The 17379-nt window shown below is 48.3% G+C and overlaps 3 protein-coding genes across 3 annotated transcripts in view; all 3 read right to left on the bottom strand.

Annotated features, from left to right (window-relative positions):
* Nucleotides 1–17379, bottom strand: part of CHID1 (chitinase domain containing 1) — a 192907-nt gene that overhangs the window by 77901 nt on the left and 97627 nt on the right. The gene's annotated exons all lie outside the window — the stretch shown is intronic.
* On the bottom strand, nucleotides 1747–3276 carry LOC147528507 (inositol 1,4,5-trisphosphate receptor-interacting protein-like 1). The gene has a single exon (XM_086612789.1). The coding sequence runs from the start codon at nucleotides 3274–3276 to the stop codon at nucleotides 1747–1749; it is 1530 nt and encodes a 509-aa protein (XP_086468915.1).
* On the bottom strand, nucleotides 7687–9216 carry LOC147528508 (inositol 1,4,5-trisphosphate receptor-interacting protein-like 1). Its single transcript, XM_086612792.1, has one exon. It carries the CDS (start codon nucleotides 9214–9216, stop codon nucleotides 7687–7689), a length of 1530 nt encoding a protein of 509 aa, XP_086468918.1.

Genomic DNA, 17379 nt, shown 5'->3' on the forward strand with positions numbered 1-17379 from the left:
TCACGAGAGCAGAGGAGAGGTACAGAATCCCCTCCCTCGACATGATGGCCACACTTTTTTGGATGCGGCCCAGGATACTGCTGGCTTTCTGGGCTGCAAGCGCATTTTTCCTATAGAACTGCGAACACCAAAACCTTTTCAGTCAAGTTGGAAGGGTTTTTTTATTTCTATCATGACAGTTTTTAAGCAGAACTTGTTTTTTTCCACAAACTAGATCCTTAAACACTATACCAGAACTTTTTTGGAGTCTTTCCTTAGGTTCATTCATTTAATTAACCTTCCTATCAGTCACCCATGAACACCGAATCATAGACTGCTTTGGATAGAAGGGACCTGAAAGATCATCTAGTTCCAACTCCACTTTCCTCCTTGAGACCAGGTGGCTCAAAGGCCCCTCCAGCGTGGCCTCAAACACTTCCAGATATGGAGCATCCACAGCTTCTCTGTGCAACCTGTTCCAGTGCCTCACCACCCTCAGAGTGAAGTTCTCCCTTAGATTGGAAATCTACCCTCTTTCCGTTTTAGGCAGTTGCCCCTTGTCCTGTGCTGCACAGGCACTGGCAGGCGCAGCGTTTGTTCCAACACGCCGTTTATTGACAACTCTGCACGGAGTAAAGCTCCCAGAAGGAACGGACGCTCTCAAAGAGCCAGGGGCGGTTGCTGCCCAGGCGGTAATGGGAGTCTCTGTCACAAGCCTCCTTGCAACGGCCTCTTGAGCTGCATCGGGTCCCACAGCCCAGAGCGTGCTTTTGCTGTGGCGGAAAGCTGCGGCAGCAATTCCCGCTGCCAGTTGAGCAGCGTCTTCTCCACGGCCTGCGTGCTCGGTTCTGCAGCACCAGCTCCCTGGGGAGTGCCTAGGATGAGTAGATTCTCCACCCGGAGCCCAGGGAACACACGGAGGCACATGAGCGGTGCCCCTCGCTTGGTCCCTGCACCGCCAGAGTTGCCAGCAAGAATTTCCGGGCCCGTGTGAAATGCCATACTGGCCGCAGCCAGTGCGAGGGCAAAGCAGGGTGACAGTCATCTTGGTCGCCACTGTAGTCATCAGGGGCTGCTGTGCTGGGGACACCAATGAGAGAGAGGAGAGAGCGGCCGCTCTTGGGAGAGGGCTGCCACACAGGCTTGTGTCTTTCCTTTCCGTGTCCCGCCTTCTCCCTGCTTTTTCCCTCCTGTATGAGGGGGTCATCTGCTGTCAACTGAGAGCCCCACAAACACAGCTCTGTGTCTGTCCTGGGTTTGGCTGGGACAGAGTGAACTTTTCACAGGGAAACTGGGAGGGGGGCACAGCTCGGGCAACTGACCCCAATTAGTCAGAGGGCCATTGGATACCACCTGCCTCCTGCCCGGAGGATATCATTATGCCCGGAGGATATAATTATGCCCGGAGGATATAATTTGAGGGAGCTCACCGAGGGAGGGGCGTTTCACATCCTCACCCATCGCCAGCGGGCCGGGCTGCGCAGGGACTCCAGCTTTGGGTTCCGCGGTCGGCGTGCCGAGCATTTGTACCGCTCCTTTGGTACTGCTCTCTTTTTATGAATATTATCACTGTTATTACTCGTTTTTCTTTTTTTTTTTCACTGTTTTATTAAATCATCCTTATCCCAACCCACGCGTTTCACTCTATTTATTCCGATTTTCTCCTCCCATCCCGCCAAGGGGGAGGAGGGAGCGAGCGGCAGCGTGGTTGCTGAGCTACTGGCTGGGCTCAACCACCGCAGTGCCTGAAGACCTCTTTCACTGTCTCTAGCACAGCAGTCCTAGAAGCCGATGTTGCAGCTTCAGGAAGTCACACAGTGCCCTAATGTGGGCGGCCCGATCCTGCGCCAGACACTGGAAGACGTTGAGCGGCTCCGCCGTTCGGAAGGTTGGGGGCAAGATTATCTCCTCGGGCACTTTCTCATTGCCAAAGAAGAAGTGGTGGAGGCATTTCTGCTCCAGGCGGATGCGCAGGTACCCTATGATATTCTGCAGCTGCGGCAGGAAATCCCTCCTGCACCAACTTGACACGGGTAAAATGGTCAGGAGGTGCATCACAACAGTCTTCAAGATAGAGGTGGAAAAGGCGGTGCCCTCCAGGATGTGAGCACAGACTTGCAGGCATTTGAGGTGGCAGCTGTTGCGCGGGGCCCATGTGGCCACGTGCCTGAAGAACTTCACCTCTGCCACAGCGTAGCTCTCCGGCCACATCGTGTCTGGGTTGAAGGTGTCCTCTGTACTCCAGCTGCTCAGGAAAATGTCCGAGTCGCCTTGCTGCACCCCAGGCATCATCTCAATGAAGAGGGTTCTCCCGAAGGCATTTGTCAGCTGCAGCTTGCAGGAGCGGCTGGTGGGCAGCACCTCCATCTTGTAGTGACGCGACTGAGGCACGGACGCCCAGACCAACCTCACAAGGTTCTGGAGCCAGATGGCAGTTTTGTGCACGTTTAGGTAGGAGCCGCTGCAGAGGGTGTCTCGGAGTCTGGGCTCCTGATTTCTCCTCAGCTCCTCCTCAGGGTGGTGGACGAAGCACAGCATGTTCTCCGCTAGCTGCTCATCTGTGCAGGTGCACACTTGCTCCACACGAATGCGGAAGTTCCTTGCTGGCCCCACTCCCGCATCACTCAGCTCCGGATGGAAGGCGTGCCCACGGGGGGGCTTGAGGGGCACGAGCATGCGGTAGGTTTTGTCTTCCTCACAGGGACTCCAGCCTTCGAAGGCACTGCCCACACCGATAGGTGGTTGCAGCACTGGGAAGAAACTATTCGACAAGAGGTATCGGAAGAAAAAGATGAAGGCGCCTACCAGGTCATTCACTAACTGGCAATCTTTGTCCAGGTTCTGAACTGGCCACTGTATGCGCTCCTCTAAAAGCCTTCGCAGGTGATTTCTGTCATCACTGTCGTCGTCTTCTTCCTCGTCCTCTACCTGATCTGTGTCGCTGCTAGAGCTGTCCTCTTCACTGCTCCAGTCAGGCTCACGCCTCCTTTTTTGGAGCAGCCAGCAGAGCCCGAAGAGCAGGACCAGGACTCCAGCAATAGCCCAGAACTGCCACTGCTGCAAGGCAGCAAAGAGCAGGGCTCCCCAGGGAAAGCTGCTCTGCCCCTGGCTCCGCAGCTCCTGGAGCCTCTGCTCCATCTTTTCCAGCAGCTGAGTCATCTGCTGGCTCAGCTGCTCCGCACACCGCTGCACGCGCTCACGCGTGGTCTCACCCAGCTCATCACTGACCACATGTGTGGCAAGGATGATGCTGCACACGAGGCACGCGAGGCACACGAGGAACGTTCTGGCGAACATGGTCTACAGGAGGGAGAGAAGGGAGTCAGTGGGGCTGGGAGGGAGGGAGCCGGCGGCGTGGCAAGCGTGGACGGGAGCCACAGGGAGCTGGGAGCAGGGAGGAGAGGGAGCGAGGCAGCTGGGAGGCAGCGGGGAGGCAGCGAGGCCGGCGCCCAGCCCCGGCGGCAGCGGCGGCACCGTGCCCTGCCCCAGGCGCTCCCGTGAGCGGCCGGGCCCTCGGTGCGGGGCGAGAACCCACCCCCGGGGGCCGCGATTCTGCCCCGGCCCTCGTCCAGCCCGACCTCCCCCGCGTGTGCACTCACCGCTGTCCCAGGACGGACTGGGGCTGCGCTGCCCGCTGGCCCACCTGGTCACGGCCCCCACGGGGACTCGTCCCGGTGATGTCACAGGCGCCAGAGCGCGTCACAGACACGCCCGCCGGCCCCACTCCGGCTCAGTGACTCACGGCTGCCCCGGGCAACCGCAGCCCGGACACCCACGGACACCCACGGACCGCAGACCCTCCCGGCAGGACAGGGCTCGCAGGGGCTCCCGTTACCAAGCAGACAGAAGCCCCCGCAAACCCTCACCAAACAGAAAATCGGGTGGCGTGACACGCGGATGCTTTGCTCCTTGAGATCCCATCCCGTGAGATGTTATCGGCTCCCTCGGTGCCGGCCTCCCAGCTTGTGGTCGAGGGTGTGCTCTTGGTGCCTTCGTGAAACCGATGGCTGGCTGGTGGTGTATATCGTAGAATCATTGCATCGTAGAATCGTAGATTCATAGAACGGTTAGGGTTGGAAGGGACCTCAAAGATCATCTGGTTCCAACCCTGCTACCATGGGCAGGGACACCTTTCACTAGATCAAGTTGGTCAAAGCCTCATCCAACCTGGCCTTGAACACTTCCAGGGATGGGGCATCCACAACTTCTCTGGACAACCTGTTCCAGTGCCTCACCACCCTCAGAATGAAGAAGTCCTGTCACTACACACCCTTGTCAAAAGTTCCTCTCCAGCTTTCTTGTAGGCCCCCTTCAGGTACTGGAAGGCTGCAATAAGATCGCCCCGGAGCCTTCTCTTCTCCGGGCTGAACAGCCCCAACTCTCTCAGCCTGTCTTCATAGGAGAGGTGCTTTAGCCCTCAAATCATCTTCGTGGCCCTCCTCTGGACTCGCTCCAGCACTTTTTTAAGCCACTTTTTTTTTTGCGACTCACTCGTCATCACCCACACTGAAGCAAAGGCATCCATCTTAGGGGTGATGCTGGTACCGCGGCTTAACTACATAAGAGAATCAGCAAACACTTGTGTGCTTCAGGGATCCTGATGCAAAGCTCAACAGATGAAACTGAATCGGTCTAACAGTCTAACAACTTCACAAACTTCTGCTGGGTTTTGAAATGGTTTAATCACCTATTCACCTCTGCTGAGGCCTGAATGTCGAAGAGTTATACAGCTGCTGATTAGATTAGTGGTTTGTTAAAACAGTAGTACAGTTGCAGCTTCTGAGATTTAAAAAAAAAAACCAACACGCATTTCTGTGCTTCAAAAACATCCTTAAGGTTTCTACAAAACGTTTAGAGACCCTATAAAAGACACACACATTTCTCACTCTAAACCACCTCCCAAACAACGATGTTAACGATACGCTTTCTTTTAAGCAAATGGAATTCTCTCCATGAATACAGAGTTCTATTTATAAGCTTGCAAAGGCAAACAGTATCCACATGGCAATGTTGAGTGTCCCGTCTGGCTCCTCCACTCACCTTTGCGACTAAGAGAGTTACAGTGTGAAACATGCAGAACGCTATTTTAAAGTCAACCTTAATTGAATAAAGCAAAGTACTATCACTTGGACTGTATTTAAAGCATATGTAATCAGACTTTAAAAGAAATCTGAATTAGAGCTAAAAAATACATACTCTAAAGCATCACTAACAATAATAGAAGAAAAAACCCAAAGGTCAGCACAAAGTTAGGTTCTAATTTCCTTCCTTTCAACACTTGCAGGACTACTTCTAGTTATACTAGAAAGCCGAGAACAACTAAAGGAAAACCAAATATTTTGGCTTTATCCCTCAAATCATCTTCGTGGCCCTCCTCTGGACTCGCTCCAGCACCTCCATGTCCTTCTGTTGGGGACTCCAGAGCTGAAATGCTTTAGACAAGTCCAGGTAGATGATGTCAGTTGCTGTTCCCTTATCCACCAATGCTGTAACCCCATCATAGAAGGCCACCAAATTTGTCAGGCACGATTTGCCCTTAGTGAAACCATGTTGCCTGTCACCAATCACCTCCTTATTTTCCATATGCCTTAGCACAGTCGCCAGGAGGATCAGCTCCATGATCTTGCCGGGCACAGAGGTGAGACAGACCGGCCTGTAGTTCCTTGGGTCGTCTTCTTTTTCCCTTTTTAAAGATGGGGGCTATGTTTCCCCTTTTCCAGTTGGTGGGAACTTCACCAGATTGCCATGACTTCTGAAATATGATGGATAATGGCTTAGCAACTTCATCTGCCACTTCCCTCAGGACCGGGAATAAGCCCAACTCTCTCAGCCTGTCTTCATAGGAGATGTGCTCCAGCCCTCGGATCATCTTTGTGGCCCTCCTCTGGACTCGCTCCAACAGCTCCATGTCCTTCTTGTGTTGGAGACCCCAGAGCTGAAGGCAGTACTGCAGGGGGGGTCTCATGAGAGCAGAGGAGAGGTACAGAATCCCCTCCCTCGACATGATGGCCACACTTTTTTGGATGCGGCCCAGGATACTGCTGGCTTTCTGGGCTGCAAGCGCATTTTTCCTATAGAACTGCGAACACCAAAACCTTTTCAGTCAAGTTGGAAGGGTTTTTTTATTTCTATCATGACAGTTTTTAAGCAGAACTTGTTTTTTCCACAAACTAGATCCTTAAACACTATACCAGAACTTTTTTGGAGTCTTTCCTTAGGTTCATTCATTTAATTAACCTTCCTATCAGTCACCCATGAACACCGAATCATAGACTGCTTTGGATAGAAGGGACCTGAAAGATCATCTAGTTCCAACTCCACTTTCCTCCTTGAGACCAGGTGGCTCAAAGGCCCCTCCAGCGTGGCCTCAAACACTTCCAGATATGGAGCATCCACAGCTTCTCTGTGCAACCTGTTCCAGTGCCTCACCGCCCTCAGAGTGAAGTTCTCCCTTAGATTGGAAATCTACCCTCTTTCCGTTTTAGGCAGTTGCCCCTTGTCCTGTGCTGCACAGGCACTGGCAGGCGCAGCGTTTGTTCCAACACGCCGTTTATTGACAACTCTGCACGGAGTAAAGCTCCCAGAAGGAACGGACGCTCTCAAAGAGCCGGGGGCGGTTGCTGCCCAGGCGGTAATGGGAGTCTCTGTCACAAGCCTCCTTGCAACAGCCTCTTGAGCTGCATCGGGTCCCACAGCCCAGAGCGTGCTTTTGCTGTGGCGGAAAGCTGCGGCAGCAATTCCCGCTGCCAGTTGAGCAGCGTCTTCTCCACGGCCTGCGTGCTCGGTTCTGCAGCACCAGCTCCCTGGGGAGTGCCTAGGATGAGTAGATTCTCCACCCGGAGCCCAGGGAACACACGGAGGCACATGAGCGGTGCCCCTCGCTTGGTCCCTGCACCGCCAGAGTTGCCAGCAAGAATTTCCGGGCCCGTGTGAAATGCCATACTGGCCGCAGCCAGTGCGAGGGCAAAGCAGGGTGACAGTCATCTTGGTCGCCACTGTAGTCGTCAGGGGCTGCTGTGCTGGGGACACCAATGAGAGAGAGGAGAGAGCGGCCGCTCTTGGGAGAGGGCTGCCACACAGGCTTGTGTCTTTCCTTTCCGTGTCCCGCCTTCTCCCTGCTTTTTCCCTCCTGTATGAGGGGGTCATCTGCTGTCAACTGAGAGCCCCACAAACACAGCTCTGTGTCTGTCCTGGGTTTGGCTGGGACAGAGTGAACTTTTCACAGGGAAAGTGGGAGGGGGGCACAGCTCGGGCAACTGACCCCAATTAGTCAGAGGGCCATTGGATACCACCTGCCTCCTGCCCGGAGGATATCATTATGCCCGGAGGATATAATTATGCCCGGAGGATATAATTTGAGGGAGCTCACCGAGGGAGGGGCGTTTCACATCCTCACCCATCGCCAGCGGGCCGGGCTGCGCAGGGACTCCAGCTTTGGGTTCCGCGGTCGGCGTGCCGAGCATTTGTACCGCTCCTTTGGTACTGCTCTCTTTTTATGAATATTATCACTGTTATTACTCGTTTTTCTTTTTTTTTTTTCACTGTTTTATTAAATCATCCTTATCCCAACCCACGCGTTTCACTCTATTTATTCCGATTTTCTCCTCCCATCCCGCCAAGGGGGAGGAGGGAGCGAGCGGCAGCGTGGTTGCTGAGCTACTGGCTGGGCTCAACCACCGCAGTGCCTGAAGACCTCTTTCACTGTCTCTAGCACAGCAGTCCTAGAAGCCGATGTTGCAGCTTCAGGAAGTCACACAGTGCCCTAATGTGGGCGGCCCGATCCTGCGCCAGACACTGGAAGACGTTGAGCGGCTCGGCCGTTCGGAAGGTTGGGGGCAAGATTATCTCCTCGGGCACTTTCTCATTGCCAAAGAAGAAGTGGTGGAGGCATTTCTGCTCCAGGCGGATGCGCAGGTACCCTATGATATTCTGCAGCTGCGGCAGGAAATCCCTCCTGCACCAACTTGACACGGGTAAAATGGTCAGGAGGTGCATCACAACAGTCTTCAAGATAGAGGTGGAAAAGGCGGTGCCCTCCAGGATGTGAGCACAGACTTGCAGGCATTTGAGGTGGCAGCTGTTGCGCGGGGCCCATGTGGCCACGTGCCTGAAGAACTTCACCTCTGCCACAGCGTAGCTCTCCGGCCACATCGTGTCTGGGTTGAAGGTGTCCTCTGTACTCCAGCTGCTCAGGAAAATGTCCGAGTCGCCTTGCTGCACCCCAGGCATCATCTCAATGAAGAGGGTTCTCCCGAAGGCATTTGTCAGCTGCAGCTTGCAGGAGCGGCTGGTGGGCAGCACCTCCATCTTGTAGTGACGCGACTGAGGCACGGACGCCCAGACCAACCTCACAAGGTTCTGGAGCCAGATGGCAGTTTTGTGCACGTTTAGGTAGGAGCCGCTGCAGAGGGTGTCTCGGAGTCTGGGCTCCTGATTTCTCCTCAGCTCCTCCTCAGGGTGGTGGACGAAGCACAGCATGTTCTCCGCTAGCTGCTCATCTGTGCAGGTGCACACTTGCTCCACACGAATGCGGAAGTTCCTTGCTGGCCCCACTCCCGCATCACTCAGCTCCGGATGGAAGGCATGCCCACGGGGGGGCTTGAGGGGCACGAGCATGCGGTAGGTTTTGTCTTCCTCACAGGGACTCCAGCCTTCGAAGGCACTGCCCACACCGATAGGTGGTTGCAGCACTGGGAAGAAACTATTCGACAAGAGGTATCGGAAGAAAAAGATGAAGGCGCCTACCAGGTCATTCACTAACTGGCAATCTTTGTCCAGGTTCTGAACTGGCCACTGTATGCGCTCCTCTAAAAGCCTTCGCAGGTGATTTCTGTCATCACTGTCGTCGTCTTCTTCCTCGTCCTCTACCTGATCTGTGTCGCTGCTAGAGCTGTCCTCTTCACTGCTCCAGTCAGGCTCACGCCTCCTTTTTTGGAGCAGCCAGCAGAGCCCGAAGAGCAGGACCAGGACTCCAGCAATAGCCCAGAACTGCCACTGCTGCAAGGCAGCAAAGAGCAGGGCTCCCCAGGGAAAGCTGCTCTGCCCCTGGCTCCGCAGCTCCTGGAGCCTCTGCTCCATCTTTTCCAGCAGCTGAGTCATCTGCTGGCTCAGCTGCTCCGCACACCGCTGCACGCGCTCACGCGTGGTCTCACCCAGCTCATCACTGACCACATGCGTGGCAAGGATGATGCTGCACACGAGGCACGCGAGGCACACGAGGAACGTTCTGGCGAACATGGTCTACAGGAGGGAGAGAAGGGAGTCAGTGGGGCTGGGAGGGAGGGAGCCGGCGGCGTGGCAAGCGTGGACGGGAGCCGCAGGGAGCTGGGAGCAGGGAGGAGAGGGAGCGAGGCAGCTGGGAGGCAGCGGGGAGGCAGCGAGGCCGGCGCCCAGCCCCGGCGGCAGCGGCGGCACCGTGCCCTGCCCCAGGCGCTCCCGTGAGCGGCCGGGCCCTCGGTGCGGGGCGAGAACCCACCCCCGGGGGCCGCGATTCTGCCCCGGCCCTCGTCCAGCCCGACCTCCCCCGCGTGTGCACTCACCGCTGTCCCAGGACGGACTGGGGCTGCGCTGCCCGCTGGCCCACCTGGTCACGGCCCCCACGGGGACTCGTCCCGGTGATGTCACAGGCGCCAGAGCGCGTCACAGACACGCCCGCCGGCCCCACTCCGGCTCAGTGACTCACGGCTGCCCCGGGCAACCGCAGCCCGGACACCCACGGACACCCACGGACCGCAGACCCTCCCGGCAGGACAGGGCTCGCAGGGGCTCCCGTTACCAAGCAGACAGAAGCCCCCGCAAACCCTCACCAAACAGAAAATCGGGTGGCGTGACCCGCGGATGCTTTGCTCCTTGAGATCCCATCCCGTGAGATGTTATCGGCTCCCTCGGTGCCGGCCTCCCAGCTTGTGGTCGAGGGTGTGCTCTTGGTGCCTTCGTGAAACCGATGGCTGGCTGGTGGTGTATATCGTAGAATCATTGCATCGTAGAATCGTAGATTCATAGAACGGTTAGGGTTGGAAGGGACCTCAAAGATCATCTGGTTCCAACCCTGCTACCATGGGCAGGGACACCTTTCACTAGATCAAGTTGGTCAAAGCCCCATCCAACCTGGCCTTGAACACTTCCAGGGATGGGGCATCCACAACTTCTCTGTACAACCTGTTCCAGTGCCTCACCACCCTCAGAATGAAGAAGTCCTGTCACTACACACCCTTGTCAAAAGTTCCTCTCCAGCTTTCTTGTAGGCCCCCTTCAGGTACTGGAAGGCTGCAATAAGATCGCCCCGGAGCCTTCTCTTCTCCGGGCTGAACAGCCCCAACTCTCTCAGCCTGTCTTCATAGGAGAGGTGCTTTAGCCCTCAAATCATCTTCGTGGCCCTCCTCTGGACTCGCTCCAGCACTTTTTTAAGCCACTTTTTTTTTTGCGACTCACTCGTCATCACCCACACTGAAGCAAAGGCATCCATCTTAGGGGTGATGCTGGTACCGCGGCTTAACTACATAAGAGAATCAGCAAACACTTGTGTGCTTCAGGGATCCTGATGCACAGCTCAACAGATGAAACTGAATCGGTCTAACAGTCTAACAACTCCACAAACTTCTGCTGGGTTTTGAAATGGTTTAATCACCTATTCACCTCTGCTGAGGCCTGAATGTCGAAGAGTTATACAGCTGCTGATTAGATTAGTGGTTTGTTAAAACAGTAGTACAGTTGCAGCTTCTGAGATTTAAAAAAAAAAACCAACACGCATTTCTGTGCTTCAAAAACATCCTTAAGGTTTCTACAAAACGTTTAGAGACCCTATAAAAGACACACACATTTCTCACTCTAAACCACCTCCCAAACAACGATGTTAACGATACGCTTTCTTTTAAGCAAATGGAATTCTCTCCATGAATACAGAGTTCTATTTATAAGCTTGCAAAGGCAAACAGTATCCACATGGCAATGTTGAGTGTCCCGTCTGGCTCCTCCACTCACCTTTGCGACTAAGAGAGTTACAGTGTGAAACATGCAGAACGCTATTTTAAAGTCAACCTTAATTGAATAAAGCAAAGTACTATCACTTGGACTGTATTTAAAGCATATGTAATCAGACTTTAAAAGAAATCTGAATTAGAGCTAAAAAATACATACTCTAAAGCATCACTAACAATAATAGAAGAAAAAACCCAAAGGTCAGCACAAAGTTAGGTTCTGATTTCCTTCCTTTCAACACTTGCAGGACTACTGCTAGTTATATTAGAAAGCCGAGAACAACTAAAGGAAAACCAAATATTTTCCGAAGGAAAAAACGTGAGGCATTTAACGATCAAAAATAATTGACTTAAAATTACTGAGAATTTTCTACATCATTTCTTGAGCTTAAACCACTATAACGATTGAGTATTATTTTACAACAATTTTAAAGAACACGCGGTGACATGCAATCTGAAGTACAAAAAGTGCTACCAGCTGGTTGTTTTCTACACAGCACTAGCTCTGTGCAGAGGATGCAAGTCATAGTAAGCAATGCAGTGCAAATAAGATTACTATGAACTGCACATAAGCACGTGCCTCTTTCAAATGTAAGTATGTTGAGGCTTTTCCCAAATGATAGAAATAAGACTTGGAAAAGTCACTGAAAATCTACGTCAATTAAGAGAAAAATATTCTTCATATGTTTTCCACCTAAGCAAGCTTTTTGGTGAAATGCAATAGCATAATACTGCTTTTAATTTAGCTGTGCATATTTTAGCAATCAAGCTAGATCTGCTTGTTGTAACAATAGAAAGTTCAAGAAATTTTATTTTTTCTCCTTCGCATTCACAGAACAGTCACCCTCTGGCCCAGAAAATGATGCAATAAACTATAATCATATGAATCAATTCAGTGAGCCGATTCTTGTGTGATGTCGAAATGATGCTTAAAGGAGCAGCATGAAGCTTAAAAAAGAAATAAATTCAGATTCTGTAGAGTATACCAAGGAGGAGGTGTACCGTATAAGTAAGAGGACTTTGCAGATGCCATTCATGAAGAGTATAGAATTGCTGCATCCTTATATCTGTCTCGGAAGTTCTGAGTTTGGCTGATTCTTTGCTAAATAATTTTATTTACGTTTCTGCTAAAAATAATGTTCTCTTCACCGTGAATTTCCATGCCATGTTTTATCTTCTTGTAAAGTGAAAGTAATATGACAGTATTGTAAAACAGAGCAAAAAAATGGATTTCATAGTAAGAATTGCTGCCCCATTAGGTATTTTAGTGAATCCCCATCCTGATTCAACAAGATGGTCATCACTATGGGAAGGAAGCGCTGGTAAATAGCAGGTTACACCTTTTATCCAAAACTAATCAGTATTCATTGAATAGCTACAGGATATGGATTTCATGCCTGGGTGCTAATATTTCCTTGAGCTAGTTAGGTCCAATTTTGACAAATTAAGAGATCTTAACTCTCAGGTTTGAGATCTCCACTACTTTTCTCTTAAGACTTACAAGTTCATCATCATAAAAGCTACAGTTTAAATGCTGAGTGCCTAAATTGGCCAAATACACAAAAGCTCATGACTGTAACGCACAAATGCACAGCAAGAAAAGATTTTTTTTAAAAAAAGCACAAATTATGCTGTTGGGAATTCAGGGAGGGGGGGAAAAATCCATTAAATTTAATCTGCCTACAGACTCTATGCAGCAGAAAAAATGAGAAGTTTACAGCATAGCAAGCATTTGATTTAATACATGGGAATTACCTCAGAAACTTTATTGGGTTCATCTGGCCTTTGTGACTACAGAAGTGATGTAGCAGCGCACAAGCAGAGAGGCTGACTGACCATCCATCTGCTCCTACTCATTCATTTAGGCCAAGCTGAAGCCACAGCTAGCCATCAAGCGAGGCATCATCATGTGTCTCCTGAGAATTTTGTTTCACACAACTCTTTTACTGTCTCTTGCATACAGTATTTTTTTTGCTGTCCATGTACAATAACTTAAACAGAGAGCAGTTTCTTATCAGAAACTGACAAATTGGAAATTAAGAAAAGAGAATCCTATCACTTGCATTCACCCCAACAGGAAAACATTCTTGTTTTTATCACAACTTTTTCTATCGTCTTGCTTGTTAGGAAATACAACCTTTAAAACACAAGTAAAGAACCAAAAAGAACACATATCCAAATGGCCAAAAAAGCAGTCCAAGTGATAGTACTTTGCTTTATTCAATTAAGGTTGACTTTAAAATAGCGTTCTGCATGTTTCACACTGTAACTCTCTTGAGACCAGGCTCCAGTGGCCAAAAGAGTTACTGAAATACAATGATGCAATACACTAGAAAGTGCCAAGGGTGCCATCAGCTATACCAAGGCTTAGTAAACAGCACTCCATAAACTCTAGTAACGGATACTGAAGTACTGACACAATCTCCTATTGTTCCCTTCTGTTGTCCTTACTTCCTCTTCTACATTCAGTGCCTGTTGGCTTGTTCTCATCCACTCCACAGCCTCAAGAAGACACACCAAGACTCTCAGCTGCCTCAGGGCTGACTGTCACAGGGAAGTTAAGCATTACCAGAATACAAAACATGCCAATCCCAGTAACATGTGACTCATCTAAGAGTATTTACAGATCTGATAAATATGAGATGCTGAAAGAGTCATGGAGAGCTCTTTATCTGAATACAAAGACAAAAAGAAAAGGCTGTCTTGAGACATCAATTTATGGTGAAGATACCACATTTCCCTAGAAAACCAGGGAAGAAAACAGTGCTCATGGATGAGTAAAAATATACCTGCTAATCAAAAGGTGGGAATGAAAATAATTACAAATCAGTAGTGTTTAATCACTTTGGTCAAAACTTCGAAAGTCTACATTGTCCTACACTTATTTGCTTTCATTCAAAGATAAAAAATTAAACGTCTAACAGATGTTAACTTGAAATGTCAGAAACACTTTTGGCACAGTGAAATCCTGGTGAGTAATGCTGAAATCTCTAGGGCAGCCTGATGAGCTTGCTACAGGCAAAAAAAAAACCCACTTCAGTGCCTTTAAAAGATTGTTTTGCCACCTCATTCATGTTTTAAATTAACAAATTATAGATTCTGGGTCAAAACATACATGTCTACCTCAGTATCTAAAGGCTAATTAATTGCATCAATCAGGAAGATGTGGTGCTTAGAGATGTGGTTCAGTGGTGGCCTTGGCAGTGTTAGGTTTACAGTTGGATTTGATCTTAAGGGTCTTTTCCAATCTAAATGATTCTACGATTCTATATTCCTACATACCAGTTACTTCAAAGAATCCAAGAACCCCAATGATCTGAGCATGTCTTTTAAACTAAAAATTTCACTTCACTTTGTAACTAAGACAAGAGGTCCTCATTGACTAAAAAATTATCTGGATTTGATTCTTATAAAGGTTTTGGTGTTTCTTATTTTACTTCTTAATGACTCTGAAAAATCCCATGAACCCTGAATACAAAAAATCATTCTTAACACCTAAATTTGGCACCGCAGAAATCTGTCTGCTTGTTTTAAAAAAATAGGCTTCAAAAGCGATATAAGCCAATAAATGCAAATTCAAGCTTCCCCAGTCATTTTATAAATGACTTATCAAACAAGTTTCACATACGTTTTTTTAAGAATACTACTTTTCATGTCTTAGTTTGGACTACAAAACCAATGTACTTCCAATTTGATATACTGTCTCTTTTTTCTCTCTGCTCCTCTGCAGTAGTGAAAATCTGTTAATAGAAAACATAAAATGGTATTTAAGATTGCTTAGCAACTTCAGCGGAAATGAAATGTGCTGGGATGCCACTTTCATCCCCCTTTTTGTTTTGCAGAGGATGTGAAAAAGCTACATCACCAGTCAAATATAACCATACCACACCCTGCCCAACGTGGGTGGCTGAAGCTATGTAAAGTGCTGAAGGATTAATCCCAGTAACAGTGGAAAATAAAGGGAATCTGTAGAATTTATTCGCTTTCCATCTTTTGGAATCAACTTACATATTTTGGATTCCATATTTGTTAATACAGGAGATAAGAAACTAGTTAACTCTGCTGTTATTATTAAGGAGCAATTTCTGAATCAAAGCTGGGATACAAAGCACGTTTAGGTCTTAAATTCCAGAGCTGGCTATGGAAATTAGATTTTCACTTAATGATCTACATGGGTTATGCACAGCAGCATGTTTCATAAAACAGATCTGTTTGCATGTACTAAGGCACGTGTGTACTAATGAACACCACACGTATGTTAATACTTAGGTCCAGCAAACCCTATCAGCCCCTGCTGACTTGTATACATATTTCTTTTAAAACATTTCAGAGTATCATAGAACAGTTTGGGTTGGAAGAGGCCTTTCAAGGTCATCTAGTCCAACCCCCCTGCAATGAGCAAGGGCATCTTCAACTAGATTAGGTTGCTCAGAGCCCCATGTAACCTCGCCATGAATGTTTCCAGGGATAGGGCATCTACCCTATCCAAGCCACACCAGGCTAGGAAGTTTCCTAGTGATGTTGTTAACCCGGGCCTCAGGGAGACAGCAGACTTCCCTAAGAGAAGAGTCTGTCCGGCATACTGGACCCTCTGCTCCCCTCAGATGGGAGTCACCTACCACTAGAACCTGTCTTTTCTTCCTCACGGAGGTGGCCGTGATATGGCAGGTAGTCTTTTCTGGTACTTTCTGCTATATACCTCTCTCTCTATGTATATACCTCTGGTATAGATGGATCATCATCAACATCATCCATTGACTGACTTTCCACATGCAGAGTCTCATACTTGTGCTATAGAGGCACCTGGGAAGGTGAGGTGGGCAAGAAGAGGGTGTGCCTGCTGCCCCCAGCACAGACTTGCCTCCATTCACTCCTTTCCTTTAAGCTACTTCCTTCTGCCTGGTGGGAGGAGGACACAGCATCCCCTTGATCTTGTTTCTGGTGGCTGTTCCTGTTTCTTTCTCAGGGAGGGCAGAGTATGGTTCCACCAGTCTATCTTTTTCTCATTTCTCTACTAATGACCCTGTGTTCAACTCTTACCTAGGTTGAAATAGCAGCCAAATGTCCTAATAATAGCAGCTGATAAGAGTAGCTCTGAATAACAAAGTGCAATGTCTTTGAAAATACCGTTTTTCCATCTCAAGCAATGACATTAAGTGATTCAAAAGCATTATTTCACACTTCTTATAATAACCACACAAAATGGAAATTTATTTTTTTGCTCACAGTAGCGGATGAATACACACAAAAATGTATTGCTAGTAAAGGGTCATTTGCTACTTGTTTTATGGATTTTAACCAGCATTTGCATCAAGCTTGAGCAGAAGCTATGTCATATGACTGATGTAGAATGAATTCCATCTTACTCAAATTATATTTGCAATGCTTATTCTCATGAGAAGAGAAAGCTCCTTAGGTCAAACGGCAATGAAAAAGATATTTCATTCCACCTCATATTCTGAATTTTACCTGTAATTAAACACAGTGCTTTAATATCTGGATGCATTTGGATCTGCTCAAATAGGATTTAATATCCTTCTATAAATAGCAAGTTCTGTCTAAGCTATCACTGGTACAGAGATAACTCTTGCAAGTTTTATTATTTTTATAGGTAAAATATATACCATATTCTCTACATGCAATACTGTCTATACACGTATGTAGAAAATGTAATAATGAAATAAACATTTTTATACTGCAAGTGCTTGTATTTCCACATTGATAAAAGCTTTTTTTATCAAACAGTTCTGCCTGGATTAATAAAATTTCTGCTAATTCTAAACGAAAAAGCACCTAACAAGCTTCCATATCAATTACATGGAATTGAGCCAAACGAGGAATCTACTATTAACTTCTGGAATAAGAAATGTTAATTCTTTTAGTTAACTGGCCTTTTGGGATTTTTAATAGGCTGAATCTAGTATACTGTGGGATTTTAGCATTGACATGTTTCTAATGAGAGGTTAATGAATCTAATCTCTCATACCATGGTAAAACACAAGACTGGGATTCAGGGAGTCAGTTCTGATAATGTTTGGCTGTGTTCCAGTTGAGTTCACTTATTTATGAAGTTTCCATCAGATGCTCCACTTCTTACTAAAACATGAAGTGCATTGGAAAAGAAAGGTCCTCATGGTGTAGGAGGAACTGCCAGCAACCCAAGGAAAAGGCCAAATTAAAATTAAAAGACATTAACCTCAGCATCTGTCAAATAGTTTTGAAAGGAAGATGGAAAAAAAGAAAAAAAGAAGGGTGAATACAGTAGCCTAAGACAAACAGAATTACCACTTTTTACCTGTTTCCCAGCAAACTACTTACTACATAAATAGCCTTAGTCCTCTGAGAACAGAATCTTTGATAAAAGGAAATTATATAATCTGGCTAACTACTATTCTTCACTGACAACTCCCTTCACCTACCTGGC

This window comes from Tauraco erythrolophus, chromosome 6, assembly GCF_009769465.1.
Source record: "Tauraco erythrolophus isolate bTauEry1 chromosome 6, bTauEry1.pri, whole genome shotgun sequence".
Classification (NCBI taxonomy): Eukaryota; Metazoa; Chordata; class Aves; order Musophagiformes; family Musophagidae; genus Tauraco; species Tauraco erythrolophus.